A 20239-nucleotide genomic window follows, 5' to 3' on the forward strand; every position below is an offset into this window, starting at 1 on the left:
GTGCGTTCTGGGACGGGGAGTCTTGTGCGGTCGCGCGTCGTAGCGGCCCGCGCGGGAGGCGGCGCTCTGACCTGGCGGGTTCGCCCGGGCCGTGTCCCGCCGCTCCCGCCGCCGGCCCTGCTCGCCGGGAAGATGGCTGCCGTCCGCAGGGCCCGCAGGGACTCCCGCTGCGTGGTGCGCTTCTCCGACCGAGAACTCTGCTAAGTGCCCCTCGCGGGCAGGGAGGACACACGGACCAAGCGGGGGAGCAGAGCCCCCGGGACGGGACAGCGCCGCCCGCGCGTCGGCAGCATGGTGAGCGGGCCCGGGCGGCGGGGGCTCGGCTGCCGTGCAGGGACGGCCGGGCGGGAGCAGGACGAGGGGGGTGTGCGTGGGAGCGGCCCCCTGGCCGAATTGCTGGCAGGCTGCCCTGCCCTGCCCGCCCCCGGGCACGGGCGATGCATGTGGGAAACGTGCCGTGATCCCGCAGAGGGTTTTGATGAGTGGGGCTGCTTGGTTCTGGAGCGATCTAGCCCTCCGTAGGAACGCGTGAACAAAATCCCTGTGTCATTACAGGGGAGCGTGCCCTTCTTTCCCTTTCTTCCATCAAAAATGCGGTGGCATAAAGTCACTCAGTAATTTAAAGGACTCTATGGGCCAGGCACTCGAGCTGAGTTTGTCATTTAACATATCAGAAATACTCTTTGGTTCGGCATTGCTTTATTGACTGCGCCTCAATATGGATTCAAGTATCCATGATGAGAACTCGATCATTCAAAGTTAAACCATTTCTATCACACAGGACCTGTTAAAATGTCTCACCATGGTTATAAAAACTCTTGGTTTTGAACACTGTTATTTCTACCACATTTACAGAAAAATAGGGTGGCTTTCTCATTTTTTTTATAAAACCAAGAGGAATGTTAGCTGGCAGTCACTGTTTTGCTTTGCCGTGCTTGCTCCTCCCTGAGTTCTCTATGGTTCACACATAACACAGCCCTGTTCAACTGGTGACACTCAGCTTCCAGCTGTTTCTGATCTTGGTTTTATTTTGCTGAAACAGAGATGAGAATTATTAAAGGTCCTGACGTTACAGACAGTTTAGTGGGCGGTTAATGTACTCTGAGGAAATCAGCATGCAATTATTGATTGCAAGACAAAACTGAACTGTGCAAATAAACTAGTTCTGCATTTGGCAAATGGTCTCTAAAGCTTTGCAAGCAAATCAGAATTGAATCTACTCAGCTGACTTCATTTCTTATGAGTTGCTGTCTAAAGCAGGTGTTTACTTTTGCCATATTACCTTTTGGTGGTTTGATAGACTACTACTTTCCTCATGGAAAATTAACCAAGCCAATCAGCCAGTACACAGTATGATGTCTTCCTTTCAGTCAGGATGAAGTCACTGTTCCATGTGACAGCTGACTTGTATCAGGAGAAAGGCCAGCAGCACAACGATGAACTATCTAGATTTATCCCCTAAGTAGCTGTTAGAGCAGTGTTCTGTGAATTTTAGAAACTATAACACAAGTATTCTCAGAGTGGGGGCAATGAGCCAGTTTGTGCACGTTGTGAAGTGCTTTAGGTGTGATCTCATGAGCTGTCTGCTGGTGAAGGTCCTTGCTTCACAGTACCTGTGTTTACTCACTTGTCCCAGCAAAATCATAGGGTTTCAGCAGGTCAGATAAATAGTGGAAGGTTGTTAATAGACATCAGTTTTCCAGCTCATTCCTATGCAGTAGTAATGAATTCACTGCTTTACCAGTAAGTTCAGAGGGCTGGCCATTTAGTAGGCTGCTACTACTGCCACAAGACACACCTTTGATATGAGAGATTGCAGATCACACATGCGTACAGTATAGGGAAGGTAATGACAACATTAATTGTAATCAATTTCATGATGGTTTTTGACAATTTTTAGACTGTAGGCCAGGTCTTCATAGTATTTTTGGTTTGAATTGAGAGCATATTTAAGTTTCAAAGAGCATTAAATGACATTTTGGATGCAGTTGGTCCACTACCATGTCTGACTGTGACTCAGAAATGAAGAAATAGAGCAGCTGAATGGAGAGGAGGGGTTGAAAATCAAGAGTTGAGCAGATTAGTGAAATATAAGGTTTTTGAATGAGGTAAACTTCATCCAGCTTCCTAACCTTCTAAGCAGTTTCAAAGCTTAAATCAGTTTGTTTACAGACTTCAGGAGTTAAAGGTTTTAATGGGCGTGGCTTTATGCACGAGAAGATAGTGTGTTGATTTAGTTCAGAAATTGCTAATTTCTGCATTTTGCAGATAAAACCAGGCTTATTCTGCCCAGACTGGAGAGCTGCCTGGACATAATTCAGCTGCAAACCAGAAGACTTGCACTCTGCACAGACAGAATAAGCCTTATTTCTGTCAGCCCACTGCCATAATAATGCACTTACAGACACCCATTTCAGAGCTAGCTCATTCCTAGGCTGGCTCTGCTTGGCCAACAAAATACTCCTGGATGCTAATAATGTGGTAGGACTGTCACAACTCATAGGGCATTAACTGCCTGCAATTAAATTCTGGAATCAAAGCCCATTAAATTTCCAAGTTATTTACTTCTTGCTGAGATTTAATGCCACTACTGTTTTATAGTGTTCTGGCTCACCTGTTTCCTCTACTGGGAAATGAAAAATGTACGGAAATTAAAAATGAGAATGCAGAAGTAGATTGAATATCTGTTTATCTTCAGCCAATCAACCATGTCTGTCAATTGTAAATGATAAATTATCTGAAACCTCAGTGAAAGCACTTTTAGAAATGACAAACCAGTATGTTTATGGTTGTTGGGGAATCTGAAGACATGTGCTAACTCCAGGGAGGTGCTTGTCACCAAGACAGAGAGATTAAAGGTTGCCTTCCCATTACGTTTGGTAGTCTGTAGTTTGATCTGAACTTCCAAGTGCTCTAAAAGTGGTATAAATTTTCTGAGTACGAGAATGCTTTGATTTCTGCACTTTGACTGTGCAGGAGGTAGAGATTTCTTTTTGAGAGCTTGGTAGAATCTCACTGACAGAATGTCACTTCAAGTCTCTGAGTACTGAGTACAATAGGAAGGAGTGGGAAATAAAACTTTTTTAAGTAGTTGTGATAATCTTAATGTTAGGTTTGCCTGCTTGTAATCTCACTTTGCATTATCTACTTGCAGAACTCTAGATGTGAATTTCAGTGCAGAATGGTAGAAAATCTGGTTTGCTTCAGCTGCAGGAAGAACCTTAAACAAATGTCTTAGTTGAGATTTTGAGGTGTTTTTTCCCCCTTACTGGTATCTTGCTATTGTCATTGTAGTGGCTTCTCATTAATGCTCAGAATTAGTGTTACTTTGTTTTAGTATAGACTCCATAAATCTTAATATATTTCACTATAATAATTTGCATATTTTTAAGTTTTTCTCTTAAACTAGCTAGCTTAACTTCCTATGTAGAGCCATGTTAGGTTTAGGCAAAGGTCTTATTTCAGGTTTTATTTGTTTAACCTGTCTCACAGCTGTACTGTAAATAAAGCCAACTGTCAAGCTCTCATGCTAGCTTTTTATTTTATTTTCCAGTACATTTCTTGTTTAGTTTCACATGTATATGTAAACTATCTGTTGTTAATTCAAAGCACTTTTGTGCTCTTGCAAATATTAAACAAATCAAAACTACTGGTTATCTTTACAATGAGAAGATAGTGATTAAATTTTAATTTGTTGGACAAAGGACATTATTTTTTAATACTGAAGCTTTTGCTCTGTGCTTTGACACAGACACAGTTTATTTAGTCAGGTATGCTGGTGTATTGCAGCATGGAAGGCTTCAAGTGATACACAACTAATCTGTGTTGGATTAAAATGCAAAACCCATCTTCATTGAATATGAACTTCATTAATATGGAAGTACTCATGATCTCATTAGTTTTAAAATTAATTTTTATCATCAAAAGGGAAGTATGCTTAATTCTTTTTTTAATGTGTGTCCATGACAGTTGTTCTTTGTGAATGTGCTGTAGGGACTTATGCAGACCCTGTAATGAGATTTGACTGCTCTTTACTAGGCAGAAGCTGAAGAAGATTGTCACGCTGATTTGGTAAGAACTGATGACAGTGAAAGATCTGGTGAAACAAATCTTCAGGTATGTCTCTCATGCTAGTGGGTTTTTACAAACATACTACTGCTTTGATTTAAACTGCATCACTTATCTTCATCTGTTTACCACACATTTGTTGATCTGACAAATGCTTAATCTTCCTGCCCCTCCAAAAGTGAGATAAACTTTGCATTGTGTTCCAAGTGTCAGATTCAGTCTTCAGCTATCTGTGTAGATGAAAAGAAAGCTTGTGACAGATCTGGAATTTCTTCAAAGAGCTGTGGAACTTGGACAGCAATTTCTGTGATCAAATTCCAGTTTAACTTGTCACTTTCTACTGGACCAGAAAGCTGATAAAAGCAGTGTAGTAGAAAAGTGTGTTCTCCTACAAGACTAGATTTCTGTGTAGGTGCTCCCCAGGAGTTGTGCTGATTGCAAGAGACCTGTAAGGTGTAACTTCAAAGATGCTCCAAAAAGGCATGACAGGAATTGCAACTTGTATTATTTCACAGAGCATAGTCCATACTTTTTAAAAGAGAAAGAAGTAAGGTCTTACTTGTATATTATATAAATTGCCATCTTGAATGTTAGATAGCTTAGAATGCTTGTGTACAAAAACCTGGATTTTCTAAATTTTAATATTACGAGCTAATTGATTTATTGCTTATGATAATTCTACATGAACAAGAACAAACATGATCACATCTGGAGAAAAGATCACATCACAGAAAAGATCACTTTTCTGTGGAATCTTAGGTCATAACCATAGTACTAACAAGCACTTCTTGAAACATCAGTTTTTCTTCTGAGATGAACAGTCCCAGAAAAAAGCACTTTTGTTATTGAAGGAGACTGAACAAGTACTTGTGCACTTTTTTGTTTTAATTTACCATAAAACAACTGCTGACTTTCTATGCCTAAATTCACTGAAGCCATCAAGACTTGGAAAACATAGTTTTGAAATTCTTTTTTGTGTTTGTACTTTATAATTTCTCCTCAGAAGATATGCTGTCTGAATATGTGATACTATGTAGAATTAATCATGTTTTTTAGGCAGAGCTCCAGATGTTCAGAGCTCAGTGGATGTTTGAGCTTTCCCCAGGTGTGAGTTCTAATGGGTTGGAACCTCTGCCGTGCAGAGCATCATCAAGAGAACCTGGACTAAAATCTGTCGATGCTAGGGGAAAACAGGAGATAGCAAAAGAGGAAAAGGTACAGAAAAATATGCATAATATTAAGGTTCTATTTGTCTGTATTACTGTTCCACTTTAACTTTTCTAAAAGCTAATGCTGAATTAAATCTGGAGAAACAGCAGAGGTTATTATCTCGTTATCTCCATACTGATGTCTACATAATCCTACAGTGATTTTTCTTTATGCTTGCCTTGGTGTCACCTTCACAATCTGCTTTCTGAAAGACTGTATGTAAGGGGTGAGCAGCAGGAATACAGATAGTTTGTTAACTGGGAATTTCAGTCATCTTATGTCTTGTAGCACATGAGTATGTCTTCTCTATGGACTTATTTTGGTATCTCTGTCATAGGTACAGTAGGTAAGATCAAAAATAATTCTAAGTCAAGTGATGTTGCACTTGTATTTATGAGGAGTTAAAGAACTGCTCTGTGTAATTTATTGTGCAGGCAAAAGAACTTTTCCTGAAGGCAGTGGAAGAAGAACGAAATGGGGCCCTTTATGAAGGTAATATGAAAGTCTACAACGAACACCCTTATTGTAGAGAAATTTAACACCTGTGATTTATGGGCAAATCTTCATTGTGCCATTGAACCTAAACTATGGGCTAACAGTGGTTTGAGAGCTCCATCGTTCAGATAAGCAAACAAACATGCTATAGAAGGAACCATCATATCAGTTCTAAGGTTGAGGTAAAGTAAAAATGACATCAAGGAAGGAATTTCTTTCAGGCTATATAACAGTATCTTAGAATGCCTCTTCATGTGACTTCTGCAACTTGAAATTAGGATAATAATTAATCAAGGCAATAAACTAATTCCTGTGCTCACAGTTCTCATCATTCTGCTGTGAACAAATCTACTGCTTTAATGCTTTTTTGTTTGGTTGTGTGAGTGTTTTGGTCTTTTCTCTTTTTGGAGAGGGCTCTTTGGGTTTGGGGGGTTTTGTTTGGTTTTTTTTTTTTTTTATTAACACAGCATGCTAAATAGCTTTTTCAAGAATTCTGGCAATGAACATTCAAATCTGGTAGTCTGAGGTTTGTCAGAAAATATTTAAGGTGCTTAGCTTGCTTACCTGCACTCTTGCTATCAGCACTAGTAAAAATGGAAATTCAAAGTCTTTTTTTCTTATATTTAGTTTTCAGAGTCTAGAGAGTAAGAAGACTGTTCTAACTTCCAAGTCCTGTAGGTCAGTAGTGGAGATACCAATTTTCTGGTTCTTTCACATGAGAAAGAAAGCAAAGCAGAATGTATGTGCCATCCTGCTCATCCACCAGAGGGCTTGGCCACTGTGTTTAAAGTGCAGGTGCAAAATAAGTTAAGATACAGAAATCTCAGAGCACTCTGGAAGCTCCTGAACTCAGCCACTTTCTGAATACAAAATTTTCACTTCACCATGGGAATTTTTCCTTCATTTTCAAGGGAGTTCTGGTTGTTGTTTCATATCTCATATTAACTGAGAGAAATATGAGGCCCCTGTAGTTAATAAAATCAGTTGTCTCAATTTCTAATTTGTTACGTGTTTTTACAGGGCAAGATTACTTTAGGCTAAGATATGGTGGGTGTTTGGTAAAGGATGCACAGTAAAAAATAATGTCAGAACAAAAAACCTAAAACTAAAAAGCAGGAAAGAAATACTAATATGTAACAGTTCCAGTCACAAAAGTGTTTCAGACATGTGGATTGCATGAATGTGAATTCATCTTTCTCAATTGAATTTGATTTGAAACTCAGAGAAACTAAACTGAACTATTTCTACACATAGATCTATATGATCTAACTCCTTATTCTGAAAAAGTACATGAGGTTTTTAGTTTAGATCTATATGATATATGAGACCTTAGGGGCACAGTCCTATGCCAGACACAGATATATTACTGAGCACATGTTGGGACATCTGTTTTCAGACCAGGCTTTTATTTGCTGACCTGGCCCAGGTCACCAGAATCTAAACCTGCTTCTGAAATCTGCTGATTCCTGATGTTTGTGAGACAGTTATGTGCTGCAGCTTGTTCTTGCTTAAGTACAGCAGAGGCCTTGTCTGCAGGATGAAATGCTAAAGTTGAGACTGCTCTCTATTTAGCTGGCTCCTGGTATTTCCAATCTTTAACTGCCAGAGGATACTATTTGTCAGTCATGAACTCAAGGAAATAGGAACATTTACTAGTCCCAAACTCAAGTTTCTCAGACTCATCAGACAAATTCTGAGCTCCACACTGACTGATGTTCTATTTGAGTTTTGGTTTTAAGAGTCCAAGCTAAAGAAGAATTGCCCTCTGATCTTGGTATCACTGTGTCAGAATACAAAGAAACATATACATGCATACATGATTTCACTACTAGTATTAAAATAGATTGAATGTGCATACATCAAATTAATTTAAATTAAGAAGGATTCACGTAGCTGACTCAGTAGGAAGACATTCTGCAGCTTAAATAAGTTTGTTGCCACAATGATGTTCTTGAACCTCTTTCTCTGGGAAATCTTTGCAAGTGCCAGGCACCAAACAACATCAGGAGTTCGTAATGTTCTAGTGTAAAATTTTCAACTCCATAGTTGAATTTGTGGTAATTAAGGTAAATCTGTAAAAGCTGAGCTAACTCTTTCTTCTGAAAAAGTACATGAGGTTTTTAGTTTTGAAAACAGGTCTTTAATGTTCCTGTCTTCTGTATTGAATTTAAACCTAGCAGTTTAGACTGAACAAGCTTGCCTAGGCAAAGGCATTTTCCACATTTTTAGTGCTTTTAGGCGAAACTATCTCTCTGAAAATAGTCTTTGCTTTGATAAGCTAGTATGGACATTGGATATGTTTGAACATTAAACCTTTATTTTCAGCCATCAAGTTTTATCGTCTAGCCATGCAGCTTGTACCTGATATAGAGTTTAAGATCACCTATACACGGTCCCCAGATGGTGATGGAGTTGGAAAGAGGTGGTGAGTATGAAATTTTACTAATTAAGTGCATAGGAGTACTAAAACATTACATTTTTTTATCTGAAGGATATCAATATTCTGCTGTAATATGCAGTTGTAAGTCTCTCAGTATCTGGAAAACTTACTCACTCTCACTTGAGTAGACTATATTTTCCAAAGGCAGTAACAAGCTTGTTTGGAGCTAGCTAATGTCAGGGCAAAGGATTACAAATAGTTATGGTGTTACTTAATAAAAAAAAAAGCATCAGTCACTATTTTGATTTTTGATTTCAGATTTAGGATGATATACAAATTTTCAGATGACAGAAAGATTAATTAGTTAAAGCTTCATACTAATAAAATAGGCATCTTAATTAAGCAAAGGAATAATCTGTTCTGTGCCAACACAGCCAAACAAGAGCATTTTCAGTAGAGCAATAGGTTTAGAAGCTCAGAGATGGCAATCTGAGTAGTCTAGTCTTTGTGCAGTGACTTAAGGCTGCCCTAACTTGAGCCCAAGACTTGTGTTTAAGGAGGGCCACGACTTCTGTTCCAGCCCCTGCAGCCTAACGTAGACAAGCTTATGGAACAGCTTCCCAAATTCTTGCTTACTCATAGCAGCTCTTGGTGCTCCTGATAGCTGCATCAAAAAATCCAGAGTTTTAACTTGATTAAATGAAAGAGAGAATGAAAAAGGAAAGCACAACTGTGTCACTGTCGTATTACTTGCTCAGTCTTGTTGCCCCAGGATGTACAGCTCCAATGCAGCTGTTGACTTAATATAAAAGAGTGTAGGATGAGCTAAGTGCTTTATTTCCATCCATTAGTTTCATATCTGAATGTGTTGCTGGCATGAAATCTTTGCTGTGCATTTGTGCACTAGGAAAACTACTGGATCATGTGCTATAGTCATGTAAAAACCTTGGTTTTTATAGGATTATTTTCTTACTTTAGCATCATTTTCTCTACTCCATTAAGACTCTCTGACCTGAAGTTGAGCAGGAGTGGTCCTTCTGGAGGGTGGGAAGGTTCTGCAGGGAGATCTGGATATTCTTGATCAATGAGCCAAGGCCAATTGTGTGAATTTCAGCAAGGCCAAGTACTGGATCCTGTACTTGGGTGACAACAACCCCATGCAGAGCTACAAGCTGGGGACAGAGTAGCTGGAAAGCTGCCTCTTGGAAAAGGACCGTGGGGTCCTGCTTGATAGGACAGTGGCTGAACATGAGCCAGTGTGTGTGTGCCCAGGTGGCCAGGAAGGGCAATGGCATCCTGGCCTGTATCAGCAATAGTGTGGCCAGCAGGAGCAGGGCAGGGATTGTCCCCCTGTACTCAGCACTGCTGGGGCCACACCTCCAGGGCTGGGTCCAGTTCTGGGCCCCTCACTGTGAGCAAGACATTGAGGGGCTGGAGTGAGTCCAGGGAAGGGCAGTGGAGCTGGTGGAGGGTCTGGAGCACAAGGGCTGTGAGGAGCAGCTGAGGGAGCTGGGGGTGTTTAGCCTGGAGAAAAGGAGGCTCAGGGGAGATCTTACTGTTTTCTACAACCACCTGAAAGGAGTTTGTATTGACATAGGGGTTGGTCTCTTCTCCCAAATAACAAGCGACAAGACAAGAAGAAATGGCCTCAGGGTGTGCTTTGGAGTGAATATTGGGAAAAAATCTTCACAGAAAGGGTTGTCAAGTGCTTGAGCAGAGTGCCCAGAAAGAGGTTGAGTCACCATGCCTGGAGGTATTTAAAAGATGTGACATGTGGCAGTTAGGGACGTGGTTTAGTGCCGGGTGAATGGTTGGTCTTGATGATCTCAGAGGTCTTTTCCAACCTAAATGATTCTACAATTCTGTAGATTTTTATTTAGTTTTTTAAATGTTGCTGTACTGTTCCAAGCAGTTTGTGGCAGTGAGGGGAAAAACAACCCTTAGTCTCAACTGTTACTCTGCTCTTTAAAAGCAGTACTTGTAGAGATGTATTTCTTGGGAGAGATTTTAGTTTGTGCTTTCCAAATTACTGTTGTAGGTGTTTCATACAGTCTTGATGAGAAAAAACAGATTACACAATTAGATTTGAAAAACCAGTTTACAGTGTGGCCTGTAGGTACTGGGACTGACCATCATATTCATCAAAATAAAGGAAGGTATGCTCAGTGCCACTTCTTACTGTAGTCTTAGGACAGGCCCAAACATAATTGTCTTCTCTATGATACTTCAAAACCCATTGGTAGGTCTACCAGTTGCTTGCTTATATTCTCAACTCATTTTAGTAGCTTATTTAGAGTAGAATTGAACAGTATTAAAAAGTGAGTGTAAGATTTCTTAAATCGCCAGTATACCAAGTCGGGGAACAAAAGGTGGTTTGTGATGTGCTCAAGGAGTTTTGTGTCGTTTCTGGTTATTTGGGACAAGCAAGCAGGCAGCTATTAAAAGATCATATTGTGATATACAACTTAAATTTAGATTTCTTTTATTAATGTGGTAATGTTCTTTTATCACTTAGTAATCCTTCAAATTTACTGATGAGTAGCAAGCTTGTTGTTTATGTTCTGCTATCTTGTTCTGGCTCCTGAAATTTATTATTTCTGCCTGTTTACAGAATAGGTACAAAAGTAGTTTTCCTTCATTACTGTTGAATACACCCACCAAGGATCACTCTTTAGTGAATAGCACGAGTGTGGAAAATAATCCTTAATTGTTTCCAATATCTTACATCATGAGAAGGATTACAAAATACAACTTTCATTTAACGACACTTTATTTCCTGCATATGCCATATCTTAGACAAAGTAAAAGATAAGATTTTTCTTTTCATGAGGTCAAGAAATTCTTCAGTAACTTCAATAAAAAAGTGAAATACAAAACAAAAAACTGGGATGGGAATTTAATGAAAAAGCCGCAGTTGTTACTCTCAGAGGCATTCCAGCAATGTCTTAATGACCTTAATCATATTTCAGTAGTTGTTTTATTGTATGATGAAATGTGATTGCTTTAAAAATGTACAGGAAACAACTCTATTGAATGGGAGTATGGCAGTGGATTGATGTCAAGATGAGGACATCTGTTGGTATGTTTTGTCCAATATTAATTACAGTGTTGGCATTGCCCCTTTTCTAGTGTTGAGGATAGCAAAGAGGATGACAAAATGGCAGATCTCCTGACAGATTTCCAGCAGCAGTTAACTCTTCAGGAATCTTCAGTCAAACTTTGTCAGCCTGAAGTTTATGTCAGCCAGACCCACATCTCAGGTAAGAGTTAAGATACTCTCTAAGAATTGAGAGGCAGAATTTATATTGATGTTTCACTTCATTAAAACATTTCTCTCCTTTATTCAAAAGTCACCTTTGAAGAAGCACATACATTATCTCTTTATTTACTTCTGTAGCTAGATACAAAGGAGAAAACATTATCAGCTAGGTAAACAAATGTTGTTCTCATCAAGATCTTGTCTTTATCACACAAGCTTTTTCCAAGTAGTATTTCTGAGTAGGATTTTCAGGATCAGAGGCATACTTAAAAGTCGCAACTTCTAGGAATGGACTTGATGAAGTAAGTGTATTCCAGTTTTCCTTCCCGTTCTTTTAGTTTGGTTTGCAAGTACAGTTGTTACTACAATTTTTAAGTGTGAGTAAGAAACAATTGTTTTGTAGACTATGCATCTTTACATTTCTTGATTTCATCTGATTCTGTATGAGATTTTTGCAACAAGTATGTTTTCAGGGTCAGACTAAATAACAAAGCTAGAAAGTCCTTTGAAGGTTAATGACTTTCAGTGCTTCAGTTCTAGGACAGTTATCCTGAGACTTCCTTATGAGATCTAAATTGTAGAGAGTGTATATGAGCTATGATCTCTCTTAAAAACAGATGGCTTGGTTCTGCATCCTAAATTATCAGTTGCACTTTGAAATCTTGGCCTGATCTCCTTTGATCTGGTCAAGGAAAGAAAATAGAGTCAGTGAAGTAAATCAAAACATAAAGAAAACAGGGTTTTAAACATTATTTTATTTTAATAACTGGTGCGTTGTACACTTGGGAAAATGTATTTTCTTTTTTTACCAGTCAAGACAAGATGTTGCAGACATTACGCTAAAATGATCTCAGGAGATGTGTCTTTGAGCAGCAATGTTGGTCTTTCTACTTTCCAGCTAGTCCTGTGTTATAGTATCTTTTTTACTGACTTCTTTATAGCAGAAAGAAAACTTTTTAAAATTACATCACCTTCAGAAGTTCAGCTGAAAAGGATCAAAAGGATCCTTTATAGACTTCATATCTAATATATAGTAACCTTTTAAGTTAATTTTTTTTGTTCTCTGGCATTGGGTTACAATGTGAAAAGTAGGATTTTTAATGGAAAGTCCAAAGTCAAACCTGGAATTATAAATAACCTGTTGATTTACAGGTTGCATCTAACAAGGATTTCTTTTCTCTCTTTAGCGTTGCCTATGGAAGTACTAATGTACATTTTCCGATGGGTGGTTTCAAGTGACTTGGATCTGAGATCATTGGAGCAATTATCTCTTGTTTGTCGAGGATTTTACATTTGTGCCAGGTATTGTAGATAATTTATCTAGAGTGAAACTTCTTTTTTTGCACTAGTATGTCCTGCTTTTCCTTCCCATGAACATTTTCATGTTAAGCTCCTGACAGTGCTAATCAGTTTCTCAATACATTACTACTTGTGCGATAGATTACTTTACTGTAATAAAAATCTAGCAGAAATTATTACTTGTTCTACTTTGTTTGTAAATTAGTGTTTAAAGTCTCCAGAATGTTGTTGTCATGCTCATATAGCCACTCAGAGACGTGCCAGGGGTGCTGCAGTGTTGTGGTTCTGTACTTGGATGAAAATGACATTCTGTTCCTCAGTTTCACTGGGAAGAGGAAAAAGCTTTCAAACACTCCAGGATGAAGTAAATTAGTCAAGGGTTTTAAATTATGAGCTATTTTTGTTCAAGAAATTTTGCATCCAAGCTAATTAAGAGAGCATTACTTTGATATATAAAAGCTAAACAGGGTTTGTAGGGAAGTTATGGGGTTTCATTTTTTCTTGTTTTCACTAGAGATCCTGAAATCTGGCATCAAGTCTGTTTGAAAATATGGGGCAGGAGCTGCAATAAACTTCTTCCATATGCGTCTTGGAGGGACATGTTTCTGGAGAGGCCTCGCGTTCGATTTGATGGTAAGCTGTACTTTTGGAAATAGTTGTAACTGTGTGACAGAAACAGTCAGGTGGGTTTGATGTTTGTGATGTTGATAGACCTAATCTGAGTTTGTGCATTTCAATTTGTCGAGTATCTGCAAATAGAAGGGAAAGGTGCAAGGGATGAAAATAAAAACCTCCATGTATTTAAATAACAAAACCATACTCAAAAGTTTTAGATTATTGGCTTTTTCATCATAAATATTTTACATTCTTAGTTTTTGTTCATGTATCTTCCTTTTCTGTAGGTGTATATGTCAGCAAGACAAAATACATACGTCAAGGAGAACAGTCTCTTGATGGTTTCTACAGAGCATGGCACCAAGTGGAATATTACAGGTAGAGCAGTAGTACAATGAGTGAGTGAAATGTTTCTCTCTTTTAAGTTCTTTAAATCCACCCCTGGCTATCACAGACAATAATCATTCTGGAAAACTGAATGAGACTACAGTGTGTAAAGCAATGTGTATTTTTTGAGAATAGGTTTTAGAAATAGAATCTAATAATAGATTTAATAATAGAATTCCATGATAATTAGAAATGAGCTTAGAAGCATGTTTCATGCTCACTTAAACCATGTGGTGAAAGCTTGAAGGCTTATAACAATTAATACTGACCTACAGATTTCTTTCCCTGAACAACTTTTGCTTTACAACTCTGATACAACCCATGACACAATTTAGCAAAGAGAATACATGTGATTATACAAGAGCAGTCATTTAGCATATGTGTAATCAATTGTAAAAATCAAGAGGCTGAATTTTCTCATCTTGCTGTAAATGCCTTGCCATTTGTTTCCTTAGCTTGTTTTTTTTCCTGTTGTTCATCTTGCTGCTCCCAGCATTTATTGTTTCATTCTGCTGTTTCTTCTGAGGCTGGAAACTGCTCATAGAAACCATTGAACCTGATGGCTATTGCTGTAGTCTCAAACATTTTTACAGTACTTGAGTAAAAATCAATCAGGTTCCAGAACCTGAAAAAGTCCATAGGACATTACTAATTTTATACTGATACAGTAATTGGGATTTTGTTGCATTGGTCTCAGTGGACAGGAATGGAGAAACTTGAGGTCAGTTTTGATGCCAGAGTAGCCACCTTGCTTTGGTAGAGGTGACAAAACTTCATAACTCTTCATAACTCCCTCTTTCAATATTCATAACTCTATTTTGATTTCTGATCTCCTTTGTTTTCTGTTACGTGTGAAGAAATGTGTTTTGAAATGCTATTACCAATTAAGTTCTAAATCCTTCTGGGTAACATCCTGTGATTTTAAAAGCAAACAAACAGGAAAAGAAAAAAACAGGAAAGGAATATATTTTCTAGGTTTGCATTGTGTAATTATGTTTTTGCAGGTATTTGAGATTCCTTCCAGATGGTCAAGTTATGATGCTAACAACTCCTGAAGATCCTCAATCTATAGTTCCTCGCTTACGGACTAAAAACACAAGGTTATTGAAATAAAGTATTTGGCTCTGCAGTTTTAATTTTGCTTTTACCTAGCAATTTCTATTTACTTTTGTCTTAAGCTTCTATATCCTGGCTTAGCAAAACAATGTTATTTATATTGTGTTATAGATGTTTATAATTCTCTTCTAAGAGCTACAAAAAATTTTGATCCTTATGCAAAGGTATCTTTCATTTTAGGGTCCTCATATTGTAATTAGATTTCCTTTGTCATTATGTGATTTGAAATTTTTAAGGCAAGTAGATGGAACAATCCTTTTAAAGACACTATTTCATTACTGCCTGCCTTCTCACACTTCCTTAACAGAATGAAAGTGAAGATTTCAGTGGGATATGTTGCAATTAGTACTTTTGATATTTGGACATAAAAACATAGAAAATCATTTGCAACTTCAAAACAGGTTTGAGCCATTCACCAGAAATCTGTAAATATTTAGCAGTAGGCCAGGTAGAACTAACTAACTTATATTTACTGTCCTGTTTGGGAAAATTAGAAGCAAGTTTCCAAAATGTTTTCACCATTTAATATCATTGATTAGGCTTTACTGAATGGAAATAAGAAATAGTTTGTATCATCATGCTATATAGTGAGTCATTGTTTCATGGCTGATACTTTTATTATAAGAACATCACACTTTTGAGAGACAGAATATTTTTATGTCCTTGACGTTATCCTCCTTTTTAACTTTCCAGAACGGATGCAATCTTGCTTGGCCATTATCGCCTTTCCCAGGAAACAGACAATCAAACCAAAGTATTTGCTGTAATAATGAAGAAAAAGGAAGAGGTAGGTAGAAAAATAGAATAGAGGAGAAATAGATTTACAAGATTTTACTCAGACTGAGTGTTTTAAGGGACCCAAAGATTTGCCTTACACAATAATTTAATATTATTATTAATATACACAATATAATTAAATTATAAATAATTTAATTAAAAAATTAAATTATTTATAAACTGTTTAAAAATAAAATACAAATAAATAAGCATGGTGATGTCACTTACCTTTGTCCCCAAATCTGTAATAATTTATTACAGCAAATAAATACCTGGTTCAAATTGAAACAGTTGTTCTCCCCCTTAGTTTCCATATATGGGGGTATTAGGTGTCAGCATTGTTAACGGGAAAGAAGGATGAACAGGTCATTTTCTGAGAACAGATTTGACTGTGTGCAGTTATGTTCCACAACATTTAGTAAAACTATATAAGCAGTATTTGTTAATTGAACTCTGAATTATTTGATCAACTTACTTAAAAATTCTTCTGATGACCACAGTGCTAGTCAAGAGAAACTTTTGAAGAGTAAGAAGTGTTACAGTGACTATGCACAGTTGGGTGGTGTCCTGCATGCTTCTTTTGCTTTCTGTGAAAACTTCTTCCATCATTAACATACACATTTATGTATTTTGAAGGAACAGTAGTACTTGTTTATAAGTATGAGAGTTTTAGCAATCTGGTCTTACAGTTACTTAGGATAAATAGTTGCACAATGTGTTCTTTGTAGGTCATGAAACTTCTTATTTCTCTGTACAGAAACCAGTTGATTACCACAAATACAGGTATTTCCGCCGAGTTCCTGCTCAAGAAACGGATCACAGTTTCCATGTAGGACTACAGTTGTGCTCCAGTGGGCGCCAGAGGTTCAACAAACTTGTGTGGATACATCATTCTTGTCACATCACTTGCAGGTGAGTAAATGGAGAACAAGAGCAAAGAAAGATACTAAACTGTAGAATTATGGGTGGCATTAATTTGTCCAGTACTAAGTACAGAAAATGTAGAGTCTGAGACTTTGGTGACTTTAACAAAATGTAGTGAAAACAGTAACTGGTCCTGATTTGAAATATGTAATGAACTTTTACGTAAAGAAATCCCAAGATTTCAGTAACCTGTTTTAATGATAATAGGAAGTTTCCTAAGTAGTGTAACTATAGCTTTTTAGATTTTTAAAGGATTTATGCAGAGTGTTTGATTTCAGAACTCAATCAGGGTTGAATGACTTAATGTGGTGTTAGTGAGGGGGTATGGAAAGTGTGTATTCATTGAGATAAATATCTTTTCCACTGTGGATGTGCAGACTAAAGATGTCTGTACTTTCATGTGAGAATTCTAATTCTAACTATATAATTCAGCAGTGCAGAATATGGGCATGTGACCAGCCCTTCTGATCACTTGCCAGGCAGGAGCCATGACCACTGTTCTTGCACCTGACACTTCAAATTACTGGCAAGTTGGCTTTCCAGATGTTTGATGTTGGCAGTTAGGGTGGATTTAGTCCTTGTCTTCCAGTGTTCTTAATATTCAGTGTTTTTATAGAAACATAGCTTAGCTATTGAGCTGTGAGAATATAAAATGCAGGAAAAAAACTACTTGGGGGCTGGGAGTATAGGTAACTTCCATAAACAGAAAAATTGCTTTTGTAAAATCTAGTGTTGTCCTACCTGATTTATACTGCAGACATTCTTTTCAGAATGAAGTTTCTGTACTGCTCAGGTCTTGGAGCTCATAATAAGAGTGGAAAGAGAAAGTGGTTTCTTAGGTATGAATGTAGAAGTGGATTCTGTATAGTGTTACTCAGCTAAAATTCAAATACTTTCAGAACAAGGCATTACAAAAGACACTTTATTCCAATTGTAGTTTGATGCACACACTGTACTATGGAACATAGGGACTCAAACAGCAACTTGTGTCTCATTTAACTTTTACAACGCTCTTTGCAGATCAACTGGTGAGACAGCTGTTACTACTTTCGACATTGACAAAATGTACACCCCTTTGTTCTTTGCACGAGTGAAGAGTTTTACTGCATATTCAGAAAAGCCGCTCTAAGAAACACCTTCTCCTCTCACAACTTTTGCATGAGTAAAAGGTTGTAGCTAATAAGCACTTAAGTTATAAATGTGTATATATTTGGAGCATTTTAAAATTCTGGGAAATTTCTTGAAGGCAGTATGTTGTATTTGATTGTGAATTGCTGGGATTTTGTTTTGAGATTTTGTTTTGAGAAGCTTATGAGTGTTAAACACCTTTTATCTGTGATAAGAATTTGATAAACAAAGTTTTGTTTTGTTGTGTTGGGTTTTTTTTTTTTTAAATTTTAAATCAGTTTGCTTAAAATGTGAATCTTCATCTGCCTAGACACTGATTCGTTTAAAAGGAATCAATAGGAAAATCTCACTCTTGATGGGACAGTGTGTATGGTCTCTGCTGAAGACTTGAAATGTGAAAAGGGAAAAAGTTGTCATCTGTTAAAGTCTGTGACTTAAAAGAACTTCAAATAAATGTTTTCTTTAAATTAAACTTATTTTGTTTGCCTTTAAGATCTGGCATTTTGTTGACATCAACCTTATGGAAAAACCGTCAACGGCGAGGAAGCACAAAATATAAAATTTAACTGCAGAGGTACATTCCCACCAATGCAGTTTGTCATCAGTGTAATTTGATCTTGGTAGGGGTTCAGTGGAGCCTGCCTTCTCCACGGGATGTGTGTGGAGGGGAGAGGGATGCAGGCAGTGAGTTGTTCCCTTGTACTGTAGGATGAGTTTGCAGGTACGTGGCCCTGCTTGGGCAGTGTCACAGGGCAGGGGTGAAATGGTGGTGTGTACTGCTTGTGCACTGGCCTGGTGTGAATGCACAGGTAAGCAGGGCTCACTTGGACATGATTGTCACCTGCTACAACCCATCATCTAACCTTGCCACACATGCTGTAAACCCTTTGAGCATTTGTTTTACTAAATAAATTTTGAGGCTGCTGTAGATGTTCAGGTGCTGTGTACTGCTAATCATGAAGTGTTCCTTGAGGTCTGGTACAGGTACTGTACGCTGCTTCTCCTGCATTTATCGCTTGGGGGTGTAGTGCAGACATTGTAATGCTGCTTATTATGTGTGTATCTTTGATCCTGGAAGAACTGAAGCTTTTTACTGTAGTTTTTTTTTAAGCCATTTTGCATAATTTACCTTTGACCGTCTTGTTTCAAAATACTGACCTGGACTTCAGGACTAAAATATGGAAGCTGTGGAAAGAACTATACTTGTTTTATAATTTATAAACTGTATCTTTGCAAGGAGCTACATGATTAAAAAATACATCAATAAATTATGATTTTGAACATGCAATCCCTTGCAATTTCTTATTTTCCCAATAAATTCTTATTGTCATACAGTTAATGGTGATTAGTTATGAACTACCATGCATAAACTACATGCCAGGCAGATTGACAGGTAGAATTAACCTCTTAATGACTTTTTATTACACTGCTTACAGATTATATGAGAAAAGTAGAGAAGTTTTCAGGTACATGAGTTCTCAATAAGGATGTGTATATCTCAAAAGTTGATGATGATTCTAGCTACTGTAATAAGGCTCTGCCTACAAGACCTTGTCTGTGTCCCTAGACTGCTGTTTCACTTATCACTTCATAAACAGAATGTTTAATAAAGAGTCTATTGTGTTCTCATTGCTCAAAGGAAAAGCAACTGCTTAGAATATCTGCTTGAGGTTCTGAAATACTGCAAAGTTTGTAAACAGGAAAATCTGTTAATTACCTACACTTTTTGTTGAGGGTGAAAGGTAAAGGTCTGATTCTGCCTGCTGAGAAATGTCAAAGTTTTGCCAAAAGAGTCAGATGGTGATAGTGATTATTAGTTTAGGTACAGCCTTGTCCAGTAAGTAAGTTGGATGTAATAGAGGAGCCTTTTAACTCAGAACTCTTTTCATACCAAGACTTAGTTGCTTCTTCTGACCTTTTGTTTTTCCTTGCTTTGGCCATGTATTAGTCCGAGCGTAAGGAAAAGATAACTAGTTACAAATAGAGATGTTGATTCAACAGAAGTCTCAAGCAATGATTATTTTGAGATTTTATGAATTTCACCAAGAAAATTATCTGAGCCTTCTATCTCTGAGACTGAGATGTGATGAATATGCTTGCAATAAGCAATTTAAGAGTCAAGTTAGTTTTGTATTTTGAAATGGTTAATGAGCAGATACTATTACTGTTTGTTCTTGTGCAGCTATTAAAATAGCACCTGCTTCAGCAAAGAATTGGTGACTAGTTGCTTTTCCTTCATTCTGTATAGTGTTTTTCAGTAGTCCAGGGCTCTAATTACTAGAGGCTCTGTGTTTTTATAATTTAGTTTTATTGTGCTTGTAATTATCATATAATGACATTAGTTGGTATAACTAGTTTACTGCTATGAAATTGTTCTTTACTAATTGTATTAGTAACTTGATAAAAGAATAAGGTGTGCACCTATACAGTCGTTTTTCCCAAGAGTTTACTGAAGGCGTTGAGACAAGTTAACTTATAAAAATCAAAGGGAGACTACAAAAGGTGACAGAAACATAATTCTTGGAGCTGTAGATCTCTTGTATACATTGAATTAAAGACAGCAGGGTGCACTGTTTCATGTA

At 37.6% G+C, this 20239-nt stretch overlaps 1 protein-coding gene across 3 annotated transcripts; it reads left to right on the top strand.

The window, feature by feature from the left end:
* The first annotated feature begins 29 nt into the window (after positions 1-29).
* On the top strand, positions 30-18945 carry FBXO9 (F-box protein 9). 3 transcript variants are annotated; one of them, XM_071442566.1, is made up of 13 exons: positions 30-294; positions 4043-4116; positions 5125-5283; positions 5712-5769; positions 8098-8197; positions 11282-11412; positions 12599-12713; positions 13225-13343; positions 13613-13703; positions 14717-14812; positions 15522-15615; positions 16363-16517; positions 17550-18945. In XM_071442566.1, the coding sequence occupies exons 3-13, from the start codon at positions 5137-5139 to the stop codon at positions 17656-17658; spliced, it is 1215 nt and encodes a 404-aa protein (XP_071298667.1). In that variant the 5' UTR covers positions 30-294; positions 4043-4116; positions 5125-5136; the 3' UTR covers positions 17659-18945. The 3 variants fall into 3 exon arrangements, with proteins under 3 accessions (XP_071298667.1, XP_071298658.1, XP_071298677.1); XM_071442557.1 differs by having other exon boundaries at positions 156-294; positions 4039-4116; XM_071442576.1 differs by lacking the exon at positions 5125-5283 and having other exon boundaries at positions 156-294; positions 4039-4116.
* Positions 18946-20239: the final 1294 nt, after the last annotated feature.

Source organism: Agelaius tricolor, unplaced genomic scaffold, assembly GCF_023055355.1.
Source record: "Agelaius tricolor isolate 1412-34295 unplaced genomic scaffold, bAgeTri1.0.p SCAF_1, whole genome shotgun sequence".
Lineage (NCBI taxonomy): Eukaryota > Metazoa > Chordata > Aves > Passeriformes > Icteridae > Agelaius > Agelaius tricolor.